Below are 16,985 nucleotides of genomic sequence, written 5' to 3'. Positions count from 1 at the left end.
TACTTCCTACAATTGTAACCTAGTATTTGCTGCCAAATCTTAAAGCTTATCATCCAACGTAATCAATGGTTGTCAGCTAGAAATAGGAAGTTTGCGGTGGAGCAGGAGCGCAGGCTTTGATGAAGTGTCAATTGACTTTTAAAGGAGTGTTTAGGAAGCATCTGCACAAAAAAAGTTTTGTTCTCATTTTAGAATAAAATACCAAAAGGTGCAGTAAGGACACATCCGGTGTTTAGTGCTTTATAAATGTCTAATTATCCATCTCCAGAGGTTTATTAAATGCCACTTCAAAGAGAAAAATGAACACACCATCAAATACTCTTTGCCTTTTAGCACATTACAAATGCCATTTTTGTCGTAGTGGGAGTCTTTAAGACTGGTTTTAGTCCATGTCTCAAATTTGGTTCCATTGTTTTTCCATGTGTTGCCACTTTGATTATGTTTTTAAGATAAGGGAACAAGAGGAAACCCGTCTCAAATTAAGCAACAACAGGAAACCGTAATCACTCACAGACACAGTGCCACTGCTTGTTAATGACCAACTTCAAGGCAAGTCACGAGAAGTTGAAGAGAAGAGCCCTATTGTTTCTTGTGGCCTTTTTCTCAGTGTTTGACCTTCTTTCTTTCTCTTCTCCCACAGCCCTTTCTCCTGCTAATACCCATCATCCTGAAGACATCACTTTGGATAGGAATTAGCAAAACCAAGAATCCATGAAAAACCAGTTTGCAGTTAGTATACAAATGGGTTAAAACAGCTAATTCAATGTGTCCAACATTTGTCCACCTCTGTATAAAAGAATGAGCATGATTAAAAAAAATCTACGTTAAGAGGTAACAATCCATCTGTACCATAACTTGGTATGTAAAAGAGGTATAAGTGAGAGAAAATATAGTTTGACCTGCATAAACACAACACGACTAGAGAACTGAGGAATGCAAAAGTTAAAGTAGTGAATTTAAAAATGTTCTCATCTATACTTACATTAAAAATGTATTAAATAACTATGCGCAGTGTTAAAGGAGTCTCTTGTAGTGACAAGCCTACAGTTCGATTCAGCTCTACAGAGCATCTTTCAGCCCATTGTTTTGGTTTTTGGGACGCAACTTTACAATATTGGCCTGAGAAAAAAAGCTCTGAAATCTACTAGCTAACTACTACTACTACTAACATAGTGGAGCATTTAGCAGCTAAATCAATCTAAGTCGAGTTGCATTGTGGGTAATTTAGGCATTAGGTGTGCTGAAGGAAGAAGAATGCGCAGAAAGAAAAAGATATCTCTGGTTCTGTCGCTTAAACTTATCTTACTATCATGAGTCCCACAATGCTATAGGAGTGCAATGCTAAATCAGTAGAGTATTATTTTAATAAGCCTAATATTGTATTTCTTAAAATGGTAATAATGTTAGCAGCGAGGCTCCTTTTTCTCTTTGTGACTTTATCTTACAGATTGATGCATACAGGCTTTGTGTCTGACTTTCTCCTGAGCCAGCTCCTTAATCTTTTCAACATTTACATAAATACTCATTCTTTTAGATGCAGATCTGCAGTTTCATGTAAGGAAAGTTGTTAATGCACTTAGTAGATCTGTGCCTGTATACTAACAACTCCTGTGCCAACACTTGATAAGGCAACCCCCCCCCAGCTCCACTAAAACCACACAGTGCTCTCTCCTCTTCAGTGGTGCAGACTGTGACCTTGTTTCCTGATGAGATGGTGCTCCCACTCTGCTTCTTATCATAAATGGGACATTGATGGACGACTCAGAGTGTCTGTTTATGCTGTTAATGGCATGAGGTCAAGGCGAGAGTTACTTTAGCCAAATGTAGTTTTTTTTTTTTAAATCGTCGCATAGTACTGATTTCAGATCGTAAACAAGGATTGTAAAAAATTCACTGCATGTGCTTTTACATAAGTATTAATTTATTACCCTTTTCTTATATTTACATGTGAACCATTGCTTTTGAAGATTAAGGAGGACCCTGCAGGATATGTACAAGTATCCGTCAGCTAATTCACATTATGCAGCCTTTTGCCCACAGGTTATGAGGGATTAGGAATGATTTCGCACTCAATTGAGGCGGCAAGGGATTCAGAGAATCAAAGCCCCTCACACTGAGACTATTTTGGGCTGCTGCTAATAGTTCTTGTCAGCCGTAATTTTTAAGTACTTTAACCAATTCATTGTATAATTAGGTTAACAAAATTAGCTCATTGCAAAGTCAGTCAGCAGGCGGTAATGCAATAAAGTTATTAACATTCCAGATTTATAAAACCATTAATATAGAGGCGATCTGTCTTTTTCACATTTTTCTTCCCCAGTATAAATGGCATAAATTAAAAGAAAATAGACTCTATAGTGACATGTTCTGTATACTTTATTGATTTTTTTAATGCTCAGAGCAAAAGCCATGAGACAAATGATCTGTCACTCCACGTGTCAAAATTAAAAACATACCTGGACTTTTTAAAGTAAGAGAAATGGGTGTGAATGTCCTAAACCTTAATGTAATAACAAAATATTTTCAAAATTGCATTTAGCATTTTTTTTTTTTTAAAGTCTTATGTCTCATCTCATCTCATGATGGTAAAAGTATTCAGCACAATGCAGTGTTGGGCACCTTTCAAACTTCAGAGGGTTTAGGAAATCAGACAAATGTGGTATATATAATCATGCTCTAAGTTTTGGAACTACAGTTACCATAATCATTTGGGTACTTTGTGGGACGTAAACAAGAAGTAATGTTGCCTTGGAGACAGTTAACTAGCTGTTTATTTTTTTTATGTTTCCTTTATTAAACCAGAAAGGTCCTACTGAGATACAATATCGCTTCAGCCCCGGTTTTTTATTTGTTTACATTTTGCAAAATTGGCATTATTCAAATATGCTGAATTAGCTATTTGCAGTTCCTGTTTGTACCCATGGATGTAGAGACAACTATTAATTGATTACTTTGATACTAAAAAAACTTGAAAATGTGAGTTTGTTAGGCGAGTTCTGTTACAAGGAGCGTCTTTTTTTCTACGATTTTGAAGCAGATTTATGGATGTTCAGTCAGAGATAATATATCCTCGGGAAGTGAAACCTCACACTGAATCTAAAAATATGTGTATCAGATTTGATAGAAGTACAACTTTAGATGCAAATTGCCCTTTGCTATGAAAAACGAGCATCTGATCTTGTAAACCCTTTGGTGTTTGCCTTGCTGTGTACTCATCTGCTTGTTGACAACTGAGTGAAGGATGACTCATGTGACCATATGACTTATTTCCACTGCTCACTGACTTTTTTCTCTGCACCACTACACTCACAAAAGTGCATTTTTAGTTTTAATAAGGGGTTTATGCACCGCATCCCGGTACACTCATAGTATCCCTCTCTGTGAAGTTGTCAGTGGGGGACGTCCCTGCTCATGCCTTAGATCTACGTTTCATGAGCTGGAAATTATACCATCTGACATATTGAGCAAAGTTTCCATTTAGACTAATCTTAGAGTTTAAATGGTCATATATCAAACATTTGATGTTAAAACTGCAGTCTGAGATTGAACCTTATGATTCAACGCTCATGATTTGTCTGTCAGTCATTGTTACTGAAATCTTGTGTGAGAGCCGATCTCTTCTCTTAGTCATGGTGCCCACCAATGTTGTGCTCTTTTGTTTATGCATCTCCTGATCAACCACAACATTTGGCTTACAGATAAATCTGTCCAGAGGTTTAGGACATATAATTGTTCTGTTTATAACACAAAAGGTGGATGTTGACTATTTTGTCAATTTTTGAGTAAAATGTAATTAAATGGGTAATTTTAAATAAATAATTAATTTTAAATAAATAAATAGTGAGTGCAGATCACTTCATTTATCATATTTTATTTAGTAAATACAGTGGTGGAATGTAACCATTTCACTCACTCAAGTTGTGAGGTACTGGAGTATTTCCATTTTCTGCTCCTTTATACTTCTACTCCACTACATTATGGAGGTAAACACCATACTTTTTACTCCACTACATTCATTTGATATATTTACTGTAGTTGATTTGCAGATTTAGATTATTATTATTACAAAATAAAAAATCAACTCATAAATTATGATATATTATTACAAATAAAGCTACCCACCAGTACATACAGTAATTAAAATGAGCTCCCTCTTTACCAGCTGCGACATTAAAGTGATATATATTCATCTGATATGGGCCATTCTATAATGACTACTTTTTGATGATTTTACTTAAGTTTGAATGCAGGACTTTAACTTGTATTAAAGTTGTTTTTTTTTACACTGTAGTATTTTTATTTTTAGTTAAGTAAAAGCTCTGAATACTTCCTCCGCCACTGTGTGAAAAGCTGGTGGAAGGATTGTCACTTTGAGGATGCCGTCGCTCCGCCTTCACGCGCCTTCCTCCCCGCCCATGTCGTCACTGATGCGGCCACCCAGCGGACACTTTGAAGTCCTGCCTGTTGTGATCATTGAGCTGCTGAAGTCCGGACCGAGAACACGCATTGGGACGTTTCCTCTCCACGCTTGGAATTAAATAAAGTATATCAAGTCTTTTTTATGCGTTTACCGAAGGGGCACTGTGTCCATTTTGCGCACTGCAATTCACACAGTGGACTTCTTTTTGTCTTTTTGGTTTAAAATTGGAGTATAGTAGCCTTGTCGGAAGATCAAGATGCTTCAAACGAACTGAGAGGCTTCTCCGTCCTTCGGGACATTTAAGGACGTCCAGCAGCTGCGTTTTATTTATTTATTTTTTTGTTATGGGACGTGGCTGCAGGATTACATTTATCACCTGTAAACCTTATTTTGGACTAAAAAGTAACGCACATCCACCTAAAGCGCAGCGCCCTCTCCCCAATGAAATATCGCCCTTTAGGATCAGTAAGTAAGCCGATCGAGCTCAGTGAGACCAGCGACAGTACAAAGTCTCGTCCCGGTGCTGTGGTCTCTTTGTTGACCCCTCTAGACCCACTCCGGCAGGCAAAGCGGCTTCCCATCCGACTTATCAAGATGTTGACTGCGCACACTGGACACTTGCTTCACCCGGAATATTTACAGCCTATGACGCCCGCACCAGTGAGCATTGAGGTATTTCTTTGTCTTTTAAAAGCACATTTATCATTTAGGGAGGACAGTTCTTTTGCACTGCAGAGTGGTGAACATGTTTTGCGTCGTCATCCCTTATGAGAGCAAAGACAAACCCTAATTTAAATTCCTCGGTATAGAGAATAAAATCCAACCAACAATCTGACGCTTCTCATATTCTCTGCGTCAGTGTGTTATTATCATACAAATGACATAACTGATCTTTAATCATATTAACACACAAGTAATGACAAGTGACTAATGACTTAGTTATTTGTTTAAATGAGAGCTGGAGCGATTCATAGTCAACAATAAACAACTTTTTTCAACTCATTGTTTCACTGGTGTCCGTTGCTTTAACGTGAATGATTTGCTGCTGTGGGTCATATGTGATGGTTAACTGCTTCTTTTTAGGTCTTACACTGTTGGGTAGGACAATACAAACAAGCAGAGCTGCAGTTAACGATTATTTTCATTATCGGTTTATCGTTTAGTGTATGAAATTACCAAAAAAGAAGAAAAAAAATCCTTCTACAACCACACAGAGCCCAAGGTGATGTTTTCAAATGTCTTTTTTTGTTGAACCAAAAGTCCAAAATCCCACAGATATTCAGTTTATGATGTTTGTTTATGATATATGAGAAAGAAAAGCAGCAAATTAGCTTTTTATGTATTTGCTTGAAAAATGACTGAAACAATGAATTGATTGTTAAAAAAGTTGCCGATTTTTTTTCTGTTGACTGACTAATCGTTGGAGCTCTAAAAACAGCAATTTGAAGACGTCCCATGTGATTCTGGGAAATCATATTGGTCATTTTTCGCTATTTTATGTCATTTTATATACAAAATTATAAATAAATTATACAGTATTAATCGAGAAAGCAATAGTCAGATGAATTGATATAGCAACAGTGTACAGGCCTACAGAGGACTTACTGTCGTTTTTTTTTTTATTATTTTGTCAGAGACCTTGCCTTATTTTGTTGCATAGTTTAATGTCTCTGTGCAGAGTCCAATAAAAGAGCTAATCAGAATCTATATTTCTTGTAGCTGGATGCCAAGAAGAGTCCACTGGCCCTGCTGGCACAGACCTGCTCTCAGATTGGTAAACCAGACCCTCCGTCCTCCTCCAAGCTGGGCTCGTCCTGCAGCCAGGGGGACAAGGAGACCAGCAGTCGGTCGTCCGGCTCCAGCCTGAAGCTCGGGGGGGAGCACCGCCCCTCTGGGGAGGACAAGTGTAGCTTTAAGCCCTACAACAAGGGCAGTGGAGACTGTCGCAGGGACGGAGTTACCAGCAGCAGTGATAAAGTTGGGTTCAGGGTACCCAGCAATAATGTCACCACTAATGGAAATTCAATCAACGGCCTGCAGTCCTATCCGCCCCACGCTGCCTCACCCAGCTCAAGAGCAGGCAGCAGCACCCCACCAGGACACACTCAGCAGCAGCAGCCTCACAAGCAGAGTCAGTCTCCTGGTGGACAGCCTGCGTCACACTCCCGGACTCCTAGTGGAGAAACTGTACATGAGCAGGGCAGTCCCACCAGCGCGAGCAGCAGCAATCCCAAAAAAGACGCTGACGTGAACAAGTCCAACTCAGACAGTCCACACGACGCAAACTCCAGCCACGTCCGAGCCAGCACAAACTGCAGTAACAGCAGCTCTGACGGTGGTTCCAACCACGAGGGAGGTAAAGCGGAGTCTGCCCAGCCTAACCTCCGCCCCGGCCGCCTAACTCCCATTTCTCCTTATAAGACAAGCCAACCACTCTACCCCCTGCCCTCCTCTAATATGGGCTACCACGGATCTGTAGTGGGGGCTTACGCTGGCTACCCATCTCAGTTTGCTCACGGGCTGGACCCGACAAAGTCGGGCCTCGGCGTGGGAAGCATGGGAAAGCACCCGAGCTCCAGCCCTCTCACAGGTGCCTCCCCTCCTTCCTTCATGCAGAGTTTATGCAGGGACCCCTACTGTCTAAGCTATCCGGGCGTATCCCATCTCGGCGGAGGCAACTGCAACTCCTGCCTCCACGACCCTTCCTCCACCCTCAAATCAAACTTCCCACTGGTGTACCCCTCCCACCCGCTGCACTCCCTCCACCAAAGCTCCATGTCGTCCAGCGTGTCCTCCTCCCTCTCACATCCCCTCTACACGTATGGCTTCATGCTCAACAACGATCCCCTCCCTCACGCCTGTAACTGGGTGTCAGCCGGGGGGCCGTGCGACAAACGTTTCTCGACGTCCGACGAGCTCCTGGCTCACCTGCGCACACACACGGCCCTGCCTCTGGGAATGGACAGTAAGCTGATCTCGGTTTCCTCCTCTGGACCTGCCTCCTGCCACCTTCATATCCCCCACCAGAGCAGTCCAGGCTCCATGCCCAGCTCCTTCTCTCTCAGGGCGCCCCCCAGCCTGGGTTTAGCTCGCTATCACCCCTACAGTAAGGTCCATCTGCCCCCCGGACCCTCCCCCATCTCCCTGCACTCTCTGCCCACCACAGGCCCGTACTACCCTCATTACGCTCTCTACAGTCAAAGACTTGGATCTGCATCTGCTCTGGGCTACCAGTGATACACCTTCTATATAAGTTTTAAAGGACTAGTTCGACATTGTGGGAAATGCACTTATTCGCTTTCTAGTTGAGAGTTGGATGAGAAAGCTGATACCACACTCATATCTTTCTCTTAAAAATAAAACTACACCCAGTTAGCTTAGCTTAGCACAAAGACTGGAAGCAGGAGGAAAAAGCTACCCTGGCTCTGTCCAAAGGTAACCACCTACCAGCACCTTTTAAATCTTGTTTGTTTAATACATAAAAGCGTTCATTTTCCAGGAAGATAGGATGTTACGGCTCCTAGCAAAGAAAAAGACCAGCACATAACCCCTTGTAAAACGGTGAATTCATGTTTTTACACTTCAGTTTTTGTAAGTATTAAACAAATAAGTTAAAGCGAGTTAATAAGCGAGCTTCAGAGGTGGTGCTGCTGGACAGAGCCAGGCTAGCTGTTTCAAGTCTTTGTGCTAAGCTAACCTAGCATACAAGAGTGGCATTATTATTCTTGACTAACTTTGCCGCCAGAAAGCCAATAAGCGCATTTAGCAAAATGTCCAACTATTATTTTAAGCCTTTTACTTAATGGCGGAAAGTTGCTGCTTCCGCTGACTTAAGACTGGATTCAAGTGGAACTGGGATGTGGGAGTGCAAGTCCATGATTTTGATTTGAGTGCATCTTCACACTTTCTTTATACATTATGATTATATACGAGATTTGGTGTTTCTAATCAGGCTCCACTCAGATCAGAGGACACATGTGGCACTTGCATGTCTGCACATTGCTCGGATACTTTTGCAACAGAAATGACTGCCCTTGGGTGACTTCTGCCGCCCCTTGGGCTCAGCAAATTGATGGTTAGACGCTGTGTAATAGCTCTTGGATGTTCAGGGTTCTCTCTGCAAACGACGATGATTTAATGTGGAAAAATGTAATGTGGCAGGGATGGCAATAAGCTGCAGCCGTGGGCTGATGCAAGTCTGGCCACAGTCGCTTTCTCCTTGCAAGAGATGCATGTAAGCTTGACACAGCATACAATCTTAACTGTTTATTCAGCCCCATGGTTTGTGATGATTTGTTTTGGTTCCTTGTGTTTTGTTTACTCCTACTGAGAAGTTGTATTTATTTTTTACCGGGTATCTGGCTTTCATGTTTACCATATAAATCTGTTCTCATTTTACGATCGTCTAAGCAGACACGATGACAGATGTTGAATATGTCTTAACACTTCTTCGAGAATGAATGTTGAAATCACATCTCTCTCTCTCTTTCTGAACTCCTCAGTTTTTTTTGTTTGTTTTTCATTTTTAACAGCAAATCAATAAAAAGGAGATGTGATATTTTTATGTAAAAATTGGAACACCCTGTGGTGGTATCCAATTAAAGGGGAGGTCATATTTTGTTAAATAAATCACACTGAAGATGTATATTTTGTTGTCTTCATTTCTATGCATCTGGTCTTATATTTTCCACAGTAAGGAATCTAAATAGTTCTGATCAAAAGACAAGAATGTTTATACAGCGCATGAGTTCTCTGTAAATCTACAGTAATAATACGATTTTGATGATTATCTCAGGTCCGTTGAGGTCAATCTGTTGCACTTCACTTTAATTTGTTCTTTTCTTTTTAAAAACCAGTGTAGAGAGGACATGGTGGCTTCCTGTTGGAAGTACTCCCCACAGCAAACACAATCTGATGCCCATACATGTGATATTATTGATTTACAACAATATCTCCTAAATATTTCATCGACCAGTTGTACCAGTTGACAGAACTCTACCTTTAGGGTTTACACTCTCTAGCGGTGGTGGAAGAAGTATTCCGATGCTTTAGGCTACTTTAAATACTAATAACTCCACACTGTGAAAATACTCCACTAAAAGTAAAAGTGATTCCTTCAAAACTTTACTTAAGTAAAGGTACGTATTAACAAAATGTACCCGTTTACTTACTATATCTGATGTTTCTGGATTAATATTCCTGCTTCATTCATGTGTATGTTGCATTTTACTGCTGTAGATGTTTAAGGTTGCTCCGGTTTCCCCCACCATCAAAAACATGTACTAGGTTCTCCAGGCAGATCTGAGCCAGTGATCAAGGCACTGGCTCAGATCTGGAGTTGGTCCCCGGGTGCTGTCATTGGCTGCCCACTGCTCCCCTGAGGGAGGGGTTGAATGCAGAGAATGAATTTCGCTACATGTGTACACGTGTATGTGACAAATAAAGTACCTTTACCTCCTTTATATACTGTTGGGAAGTTTAATCTACAGCAATGCATCATATTCTATAAGATCATCATATGGTTGTAGCGTCGATCATCATATGGTTGTAGCGTCGCTGTCCTGTGAGAACCACGTATCTCTAAAAAGTCAACTTTTCATGGTGTCAGAAAAACAGCCCTGTTTTCAGCTTTATGACGATGCCATTTCCAGCTGATCCTAGACGCTTTTCAAAACTTTATTTTGTCTATTATATTAAATTATAGCATATTTTTACTGTGAAAGAATCCCATGATTAATGACCAAGGTTTACTTCCGTAAGCAGACCACATGGATACAGCTCACGTCCCTCTATTCTACAGTAAATGCAGGGTCACCTTAAAGCTACAGCACCCTTATTTGTAGCTCATGGATTTCATCTAACGGTGTGTTTTACAAAAATGGTGACATGTGTGGACGGAAAAGTCCAACCTATCGGGCTGAAACGTATACATACAGTACTGTAGGATCCTGATAAGAATCAGAGCATCAGATCCAAGATAAAGTCCCGACGTTTTCTCAAGTTACCACATGATTGGCAGCGGTAATATGCCATTTCCTAGCAACGTGACACTGTGACACCCTTGGCAAAGTATAGATGACCCACGCTGGTCTCTCACAAGAGACCCACAGGGGTCAAAACAGCCAGTCCCTGCTGTAACAAGAGAAAGCGCTCCTGTTTCAGTGGTCTCAGATGCGGTTGTGGGATGTCTGAGTTCGGCAGGAGGGCATGAGATCCTCCTGCAGGCCCACTCCAGAGGTTTAACGTTGCCAGATTTGGCCCAGAAAACAGACAGACACTTAAGTTTATTAAGTCTAAGAAATTGGTTGGCTGCTGTTACGACAAAGTAAGACAGTCAATGCTAGTTTTGAGTCGATCTTAGAAGAAATTTTACAGATTGTTTTGTTAATTTGCTGCACTTCAGTTTGCTTTTAAAATATATATTTACTGTACTAAAGGTATAGTGGGAAGTATATTGCTGGATTGGGATGCCACCTATTGGTGACCACTAAAACCTGTTTGTCATCTAATTTTAATCATTATGGTGTATCTTGTCTCCTAATGTATAACATCAACCTGCCCAGGTGCTGCAAATGAAGATGAGCTTTTTTCCTCAAAGAGACACTGGCTTACAGTTTTATATAGTAATTCGTTTAATTATGAATAGCTTTACAAAATACTCCTACTTACTAGCTTTTTACCAGAATTTTCAACTGGATCTCATACTCCAGAAAAATCTAGCAATTTAAATTCATTGGTTGAAATCATCTGTATATTAATGAATAATATAAATAATAAAAAATAATCCTTACTCAAGGTGTACTTAAATTACTTTGTACACAATTACAAATTAATTGATTGAAATAATCTGTAAATTAATAGATAATGAAAATAATAGATTTACTAAATAATTCTTTAACTGGATCTCACGGTCCAGAAAAAGCTAGTAAGTGGTCCTTGAATTAAGATCATTTCCATGAACTTTCACCCTCAAAGTAATAGTTGGCTGCAGCCTAAATTCGTTTGTGCTTCATTGCCACATTCCAATGACAATGTTTGTCATGCTATAGCAAACGCGTCCAAATACATTAAATATCCAAAATGTACCATCTAATTTCTCATTCCCATCCGCTGACATGACATCACCCAGACTTGCAGCTGCTTGCATAATGATAAAAGCCAGTCAGGCTGTGAGACACTGAAACACTGTTTCATCCTTCACAGCTACTAAATCACTGAGTCCTGTGGCACAAGACATCTGTTGAAAGCTGATTCCTTATCAACCTTCCAGCATGATTTTGGGAAACATCTGGAGTTTCTGAGCACTTTCTGGCACAAGAAAACTCCCAAAGAAGGCTAATTTTCTAGACACTTTCACTGTACACCAGTTGATCTATTGCAGCATCAAATGTATTTTTGAATGAATGTTGTGCTCATGAAGGAAACCAGGAAAATATGAATTTGATTGCTTTTCATCAGAAACTGACATATTAAAAAATTACAGGAAACATTTTTCATTATTAACATAATTAGGCATGTAAATGAAACGTGAGCCCCCCACATTAGTTACTGTTGCTACGCCTGTCACGAACAGGATATAATGCAGTTTACAATTTATAATGGTGCCATGTTTACTACCTGAAATTCTTAGTGATATTTGAAACAATGGGTCCTTGATTTCAGACAGGGGTAGACAGAAACAGGCCTTTTATTTTTAGAAGTCCACAACTGTCATTAGCAGATTTTATGTAGCTATAGCTAACTAGCTAATGAAGCTAACGTTAGTTCAGAGTTGGTTGAAATTGCTGTCCCCGAATTACTTTGCCTTGTTTTAGAACAAGAATATTAAAATATTTACACTTAATGGATAGAAACATGATATCGTGCTAAAATACTTAGGCTAACGCTAACATGTCCCAGGCAAAAAGTTAGCATCCTGACTGGTTAATGATTTATGAAAAGACATACAGAAACAGCATTATTTGGCAAATGTAGCTAGCTAGCTAAAAGCTAATGTTAGCTCCATGAGTCGGTTGAAATTGCTGATGACTTTTCAACGTTTCAAACCTTGTTTTAAAACAAAAAAAGGGTCTTAAATGTGCATTGGATGTATACATGTTAAAATGATGAGGCTAAAGCTAACATTTCCCAGGCAAAAGGTTAGCATCCTGACCAGTTAATGATCTATGAAAACTACATGGAAATAATGACACAGAATTATTGTTCTTGTATTGCAGTGTAGAGCTTAGTCCTAGTATTTCATTTAAACAGAGCCTTTTTTGGCTGCTTAACGTTAGCTTACATACAGAGGTTAGATTTATGCTTTATTGTTAGTTTTTTCACACAGTGTTTACAGTTAACTGTTACAAAAGAAAAAAAGATTTTAGGATAAGGGCTAAAGATAAGGGCTAAAGAGCAGTACAGAGCTGCTAACGTTAGCTTAAACTCTGATAGCATCAGGGACAGGCTTACACAAAGTGGGGAAACACTAAAGAGTGAATATGCTATTGTGAACAGTTTTTCTTTCTTCAATGTAACCCCACAAAACGTATGTATCTTGGCCTTGGAAGTAAACCTCAGTTACTACTGTAGTAGTAAGCTATTTAACGGTTGTGGCTTACATTTTATGCTTTTTCCATTCTTTACACTTTCAATCTTGTGTTTTTGGTTTTGGAAAGGCTAAATAAAATGACTAAAGAGCGTCTTACTACAGCAACACATACACACAAATTAAACGTAAAGAATTTCAAAACTTGAATCGCTTGTTGTGCCTAAATACGAACGCTAAGCAATGATTGCAGAATCACTGTTTCAGAAGCTTTAGTAAACGGTCAGTTGTGGTTTCTGAATGGAAATATGTCCTTGTCTCGAAAAAATACCATTAATAATTATCATTACTAGAGTTACACAGTAAACACTGCAATTCACTATGAGGTTTGTGTCACACACATACTGTTTTATATCACCTTAATTCTCCTGCTTTCCTCTGTACATTTTCATTGTACATTTTTAGTGATTCAACACACACACACACACACACACACACACACCCTGTCTGTTCTACGTTAGTGGCAGAGATCAGGTCTGCTGGTTAGACTAAACAACAGCATTTGAGTGGATTTTCTGTCCCTCATTAATCATCCTGACAGCCTGAAAAACAACATTTCCTCCTTAATGACTGTATTTGAGCAATCATGTCTGCTTATTTCCGTGCAGGCATCTCTTTCTAATTCTGGTTTGTACTTTCTTTCAGTTGCCGTCCATGTGTGTATTTTGGAGTCTTTTTCTTTTCTTCTGACCTCCCAAGTCTGTGGCGTGGCATCTGCTCTGGGTCACGCTGGCCAATTAAATTCATGAAGAGGGTGAAAAACCAAAAGGAATGAGGGAATGTGACCGTGAGGATCCAGATGCGGAAGGCAGAGGATGGTGTCACCACCCCCCTCCCGCCGCATGTGGCTAACCCAGCAGCACCCGCTGGCCTCCAGGCCTCCGCTGGTCGCTGCCAAAGCACGTTTTTCCGTTAAGCACCGGGCCTGTGATGCATGAGAGCTGACAACTGAGCTAGGAGCCCTTTAGAGCACAGCCAGATCAAAACCAGCTGGGGCCATGCACATTAGCAAAGAAACCATAATTGCGTTTGCCCTCTTGTACACCACTAAACTCCCTCGGTCGACATTCTTTTTTTAAACTGACATGAAGAAAAAGAGGTGGTGGAAGAATTAGCCTACTCAGGTCTTTTAGTTACAGTATACAACAGTGTAAAAATACTTGATTACAAATAAAAGTCCTGCATTCAATTTACTTACTTACTTAAGCAAAAAAAACAAAAATATTAGCTTAAAAATTTACTTAAAGTAAAAATACTCATTATGCAGAATTTCAAAATAATGTATATATTATTTGATTATCATTATTGATGCATTCATGTGGTCATCACTTTAATTTTGCAGCTGGTAAATGTGGAGCTCATTTGTATTACTTTATATACTTCTGGGTAACTTAATCTATATTTCATTCATCATAATTATTTGCTGAAATATAATATTTTGTTTTACTAATCTGAATCTGCAAAGTATCTAAGTAGCTGTCAGATACAAGTAGTGGAGTAAAAAGTACAATATTTCCCTCACAAATAGACGTTGAAAGTAGCAAAACATAAAGTAGAAGTATGCTCAAAATTGTGCTGGGATAGATGTTACAGTAGTATGCTCAAGTGCAGACTAATTTATTGTTGGATGTGAGTATTTAACAAAGTAGTGGATCAACATATTGTGTGCAGCTCAGTCTGAAAGTGTTTTTCTGAAAGCGAGAAAAGTGTATTTTCAACATTTTTCTCCCAGTTTTTTTTTTTTAGAAACATCGGTATAGCATTGGCTGACATCTGTGTCCTCTTTATTTTTGGACCACTTGAAAAAAACCCACATAGTCAGATGATGGATGAAGTGATAAATTTGGAGAGAAGACCAAATGAAAGCAGAGGAGTTTAGTTCTGGCAAGCAGAAGCTCGCTATCTGTAACTCACAGACAATTCAGACAAAGTATAAAGGCAGATGTTTGTAATTTGTGACTTAATGGTTTTAAAGCCAGAAACAAATTCACTATCTCTGACATTCCTCTATCGTTTCTTTTGGCTTTTGTTTTTGGACTGGTTTAGGCTGATTGAGAGGTTAAAGGCTTGAGATGTGAGGAAGGAGCGGCTCCACAGTCTGTCATCATTAATCACTGGAGCTGTCGAGCTTCACCCGGACTCACTCAGACCAACTGGGCAGACCCAGCTCTCACCTCCAACAACAACACCCAAAACATAATTTTTTTATATAGCTAATATATTCTACACTCTGGGTTTAATTCAGAGTGCTAAATAAAAAAAAGAGCTAAGGCAACCCAGAGATTCTTTGAAGCATGAACTGGGGAAACGTGGGTGGGAATAGTGATTAAGTAACCTCTGCCCCCCGCCTTCCCTTCACAACTCACCTTTGAGCAGGACATTTGGCTCCCAGTTAGTTTATTGGTTGTGCTGGGCCTCTCTGAGGTGTGTAACTAATATAACTGAAGGAAGACAGCATGAATGATGAGCAGGTTTTGGGGGTGAACGACCAGAAACAAGTAAGGGGAATAATTGAAAAGAAAGGAATCATAGGTATTTTCTTCATGAATGGGTAATGACTAAAGAGACTGTATGGAAAGTATTGGGAGAGAGAGAGAGGCTTATGTTTAACTTTTTAACAAGACTGGAAGTCTACAGCCATGCTCGCAGCCCTGTGGGGCTGCTTTGAGCTAAATGCTAACGCCAGTGCTAACAAGCTGATGTTTAGCAGGTATAATGTTGACCGCGTTTACCATCTTAGTTTAGCGTGTTAGCGAGGTTTCGTCGTTAGCGCTAAACACAAAGTACAACTGAGGCTGATGGGAATGTCATTAGTTTTGCCTGTTTTAGTTCATAAACCAATGTATTGGACAAATGAAATATGTTTTGGATGGATGGGTCAAACTAACACAGGACTGTTATATGTTTACGGACACAACCTACATAACTTACATAACATAGCATACTTAACTAACCTCGTGTATGTAAGTTATGTAACAAATGTTATTTTAACCCATACCACCATCTTTCCCTAAACCTAACTAAGTAGTTTTGTTGCCTAAACCTAACCCTGCTCTGCACGTTGAAAAATGACACCAAAAGGGAAGGGCAAGAGCCCCCAGACCCAGATCACACAGACTCAGATCACATACTCAGATCAAACACTCTGACAAATTAAAATGTTGACCTGACGTTGGCGCTAGATGAAACATTAAAAGATCACCAACGCTATTAGAATTCATGCTGAGGGGGGGGAACATAAATGTCCGAAGCAAATGTTAATGGCAATCCATCCAATAGTTGTTGAGATATTATCTGGACCAAAGTGGTGGAGCCGTGCCCGCCAGCGAGGCAACAAAACGTTATATAATATCCGACTTGTTGTATTCACTGGCTCAAATGAAAAGTAAAAACCTGCATGAGGAGCGTTGCGGTTGGTCAGGAGGAGGAGGTGTCTGACAGCACAAATGACTGACACAAACAGTGAGGGAGTTGGACAGATGAGAGCCACAGGCGCTGGGAGTGGGGGGGGGGATACGAGGGTCAACACATCGCCTGTGCTGTGTGGCCCAGCAGCTGTATGCAATAGGGGAGCCTTGGCCTCCTGCTCTGCATGTCAGGGGCCGTGATTAATGACCTGCAGGCCTTGCTCTTCACCCCCTCCTCCTCCTACGCCCTCCCTACTGAAGTCCCTTCAGCCACCGCTCATTTAGCTAACGGACACAGGCGCGCAGGGGTTACATACGAGTGCACATACATGTGAAATGAAAGCAATTTCCCTTTTACAAAACACCCAATTTTGCAGGCTCTATGTAATTTCAGGGCGGTGATTTCTTGTGTGCCTGTGCAACGTCTGACGGGCTGAGAGGGTGCCCGTGCCTGTGTACTGGTTCCCAGCTTGTCAGGCAGCTGTCGAGGAGTGATTTATGACCACTAGACTCCAACCTGTCTTCACTGCCAGTTCAGTATTGTTACAACTGACAGCTAATGAGGCCAGAC

General features: G+C 40.3%; 1 protein-coding gene across 1 annotated transcript; it reads left to right on the top strand.

The window, feature by feature from the left end:
* Positions 1-4,361: 4,361 nt before the first annotated feature.
* LOC114570974 (zinc finger protein 703) lies at positions 4,362-9,065 on the top strand. Its single transcript, XM_028601673.1, has 2 exons — positions 4,362-5,092; positions 6,140-9,065. The coding sequence occupies exons 1-2, from the start codon at positions 4,862-4,864 to the stop codon at positions 7,655-7,657; spliced, it is 1,749 nt and encodes a 582-aa protein (XP_028457474.1). The 5' UTR covers positions 4,362-4,861; the 3' UTR covers positions 7,658-9,065.
* Positions 9,066-16,985: the final 7,920 nt, after the last annotated feature.

The sequence above is a fragment of the Perca flavescens genome, chromosome 16 (assembly GCF_004354835.1).
Source record: "Perca flavescens isolate YP-PL-M2 chromosome 16, PFLA_1.0, whole genome shotgun sequence".
Classification (NCBI taxonomy): Eukaryota; Metazoa; Chordata; class Actinopteri; order Perciformes; family Percidae; genus Perca; species Perca flavescens.
The sequence above is the reverse complement of the archived record's forward strand: the minus strand, read 5'-3'. Positions and strand labels throughout refer to the sequence as shown.

What these genes read in the sequence shown, in the direction of transcription:
- LOC114570974 (XM_028601673.1), top strand. Translation starts at nt 4,862, where the DNA reads ATGAAATATCGCCCTTTAGGATCAGTAAGTAAGCCGATCGAGCTCAGT. An exon ending in CCGCACCAGTGAGCATTGAG is followed by an intron (nt 5,093 to 6,139) that starts GTATTTCTTTGT and finishes TATTTCTTGTAG; the next exon opens with CTGGATGCCAAGAAGAGTCC.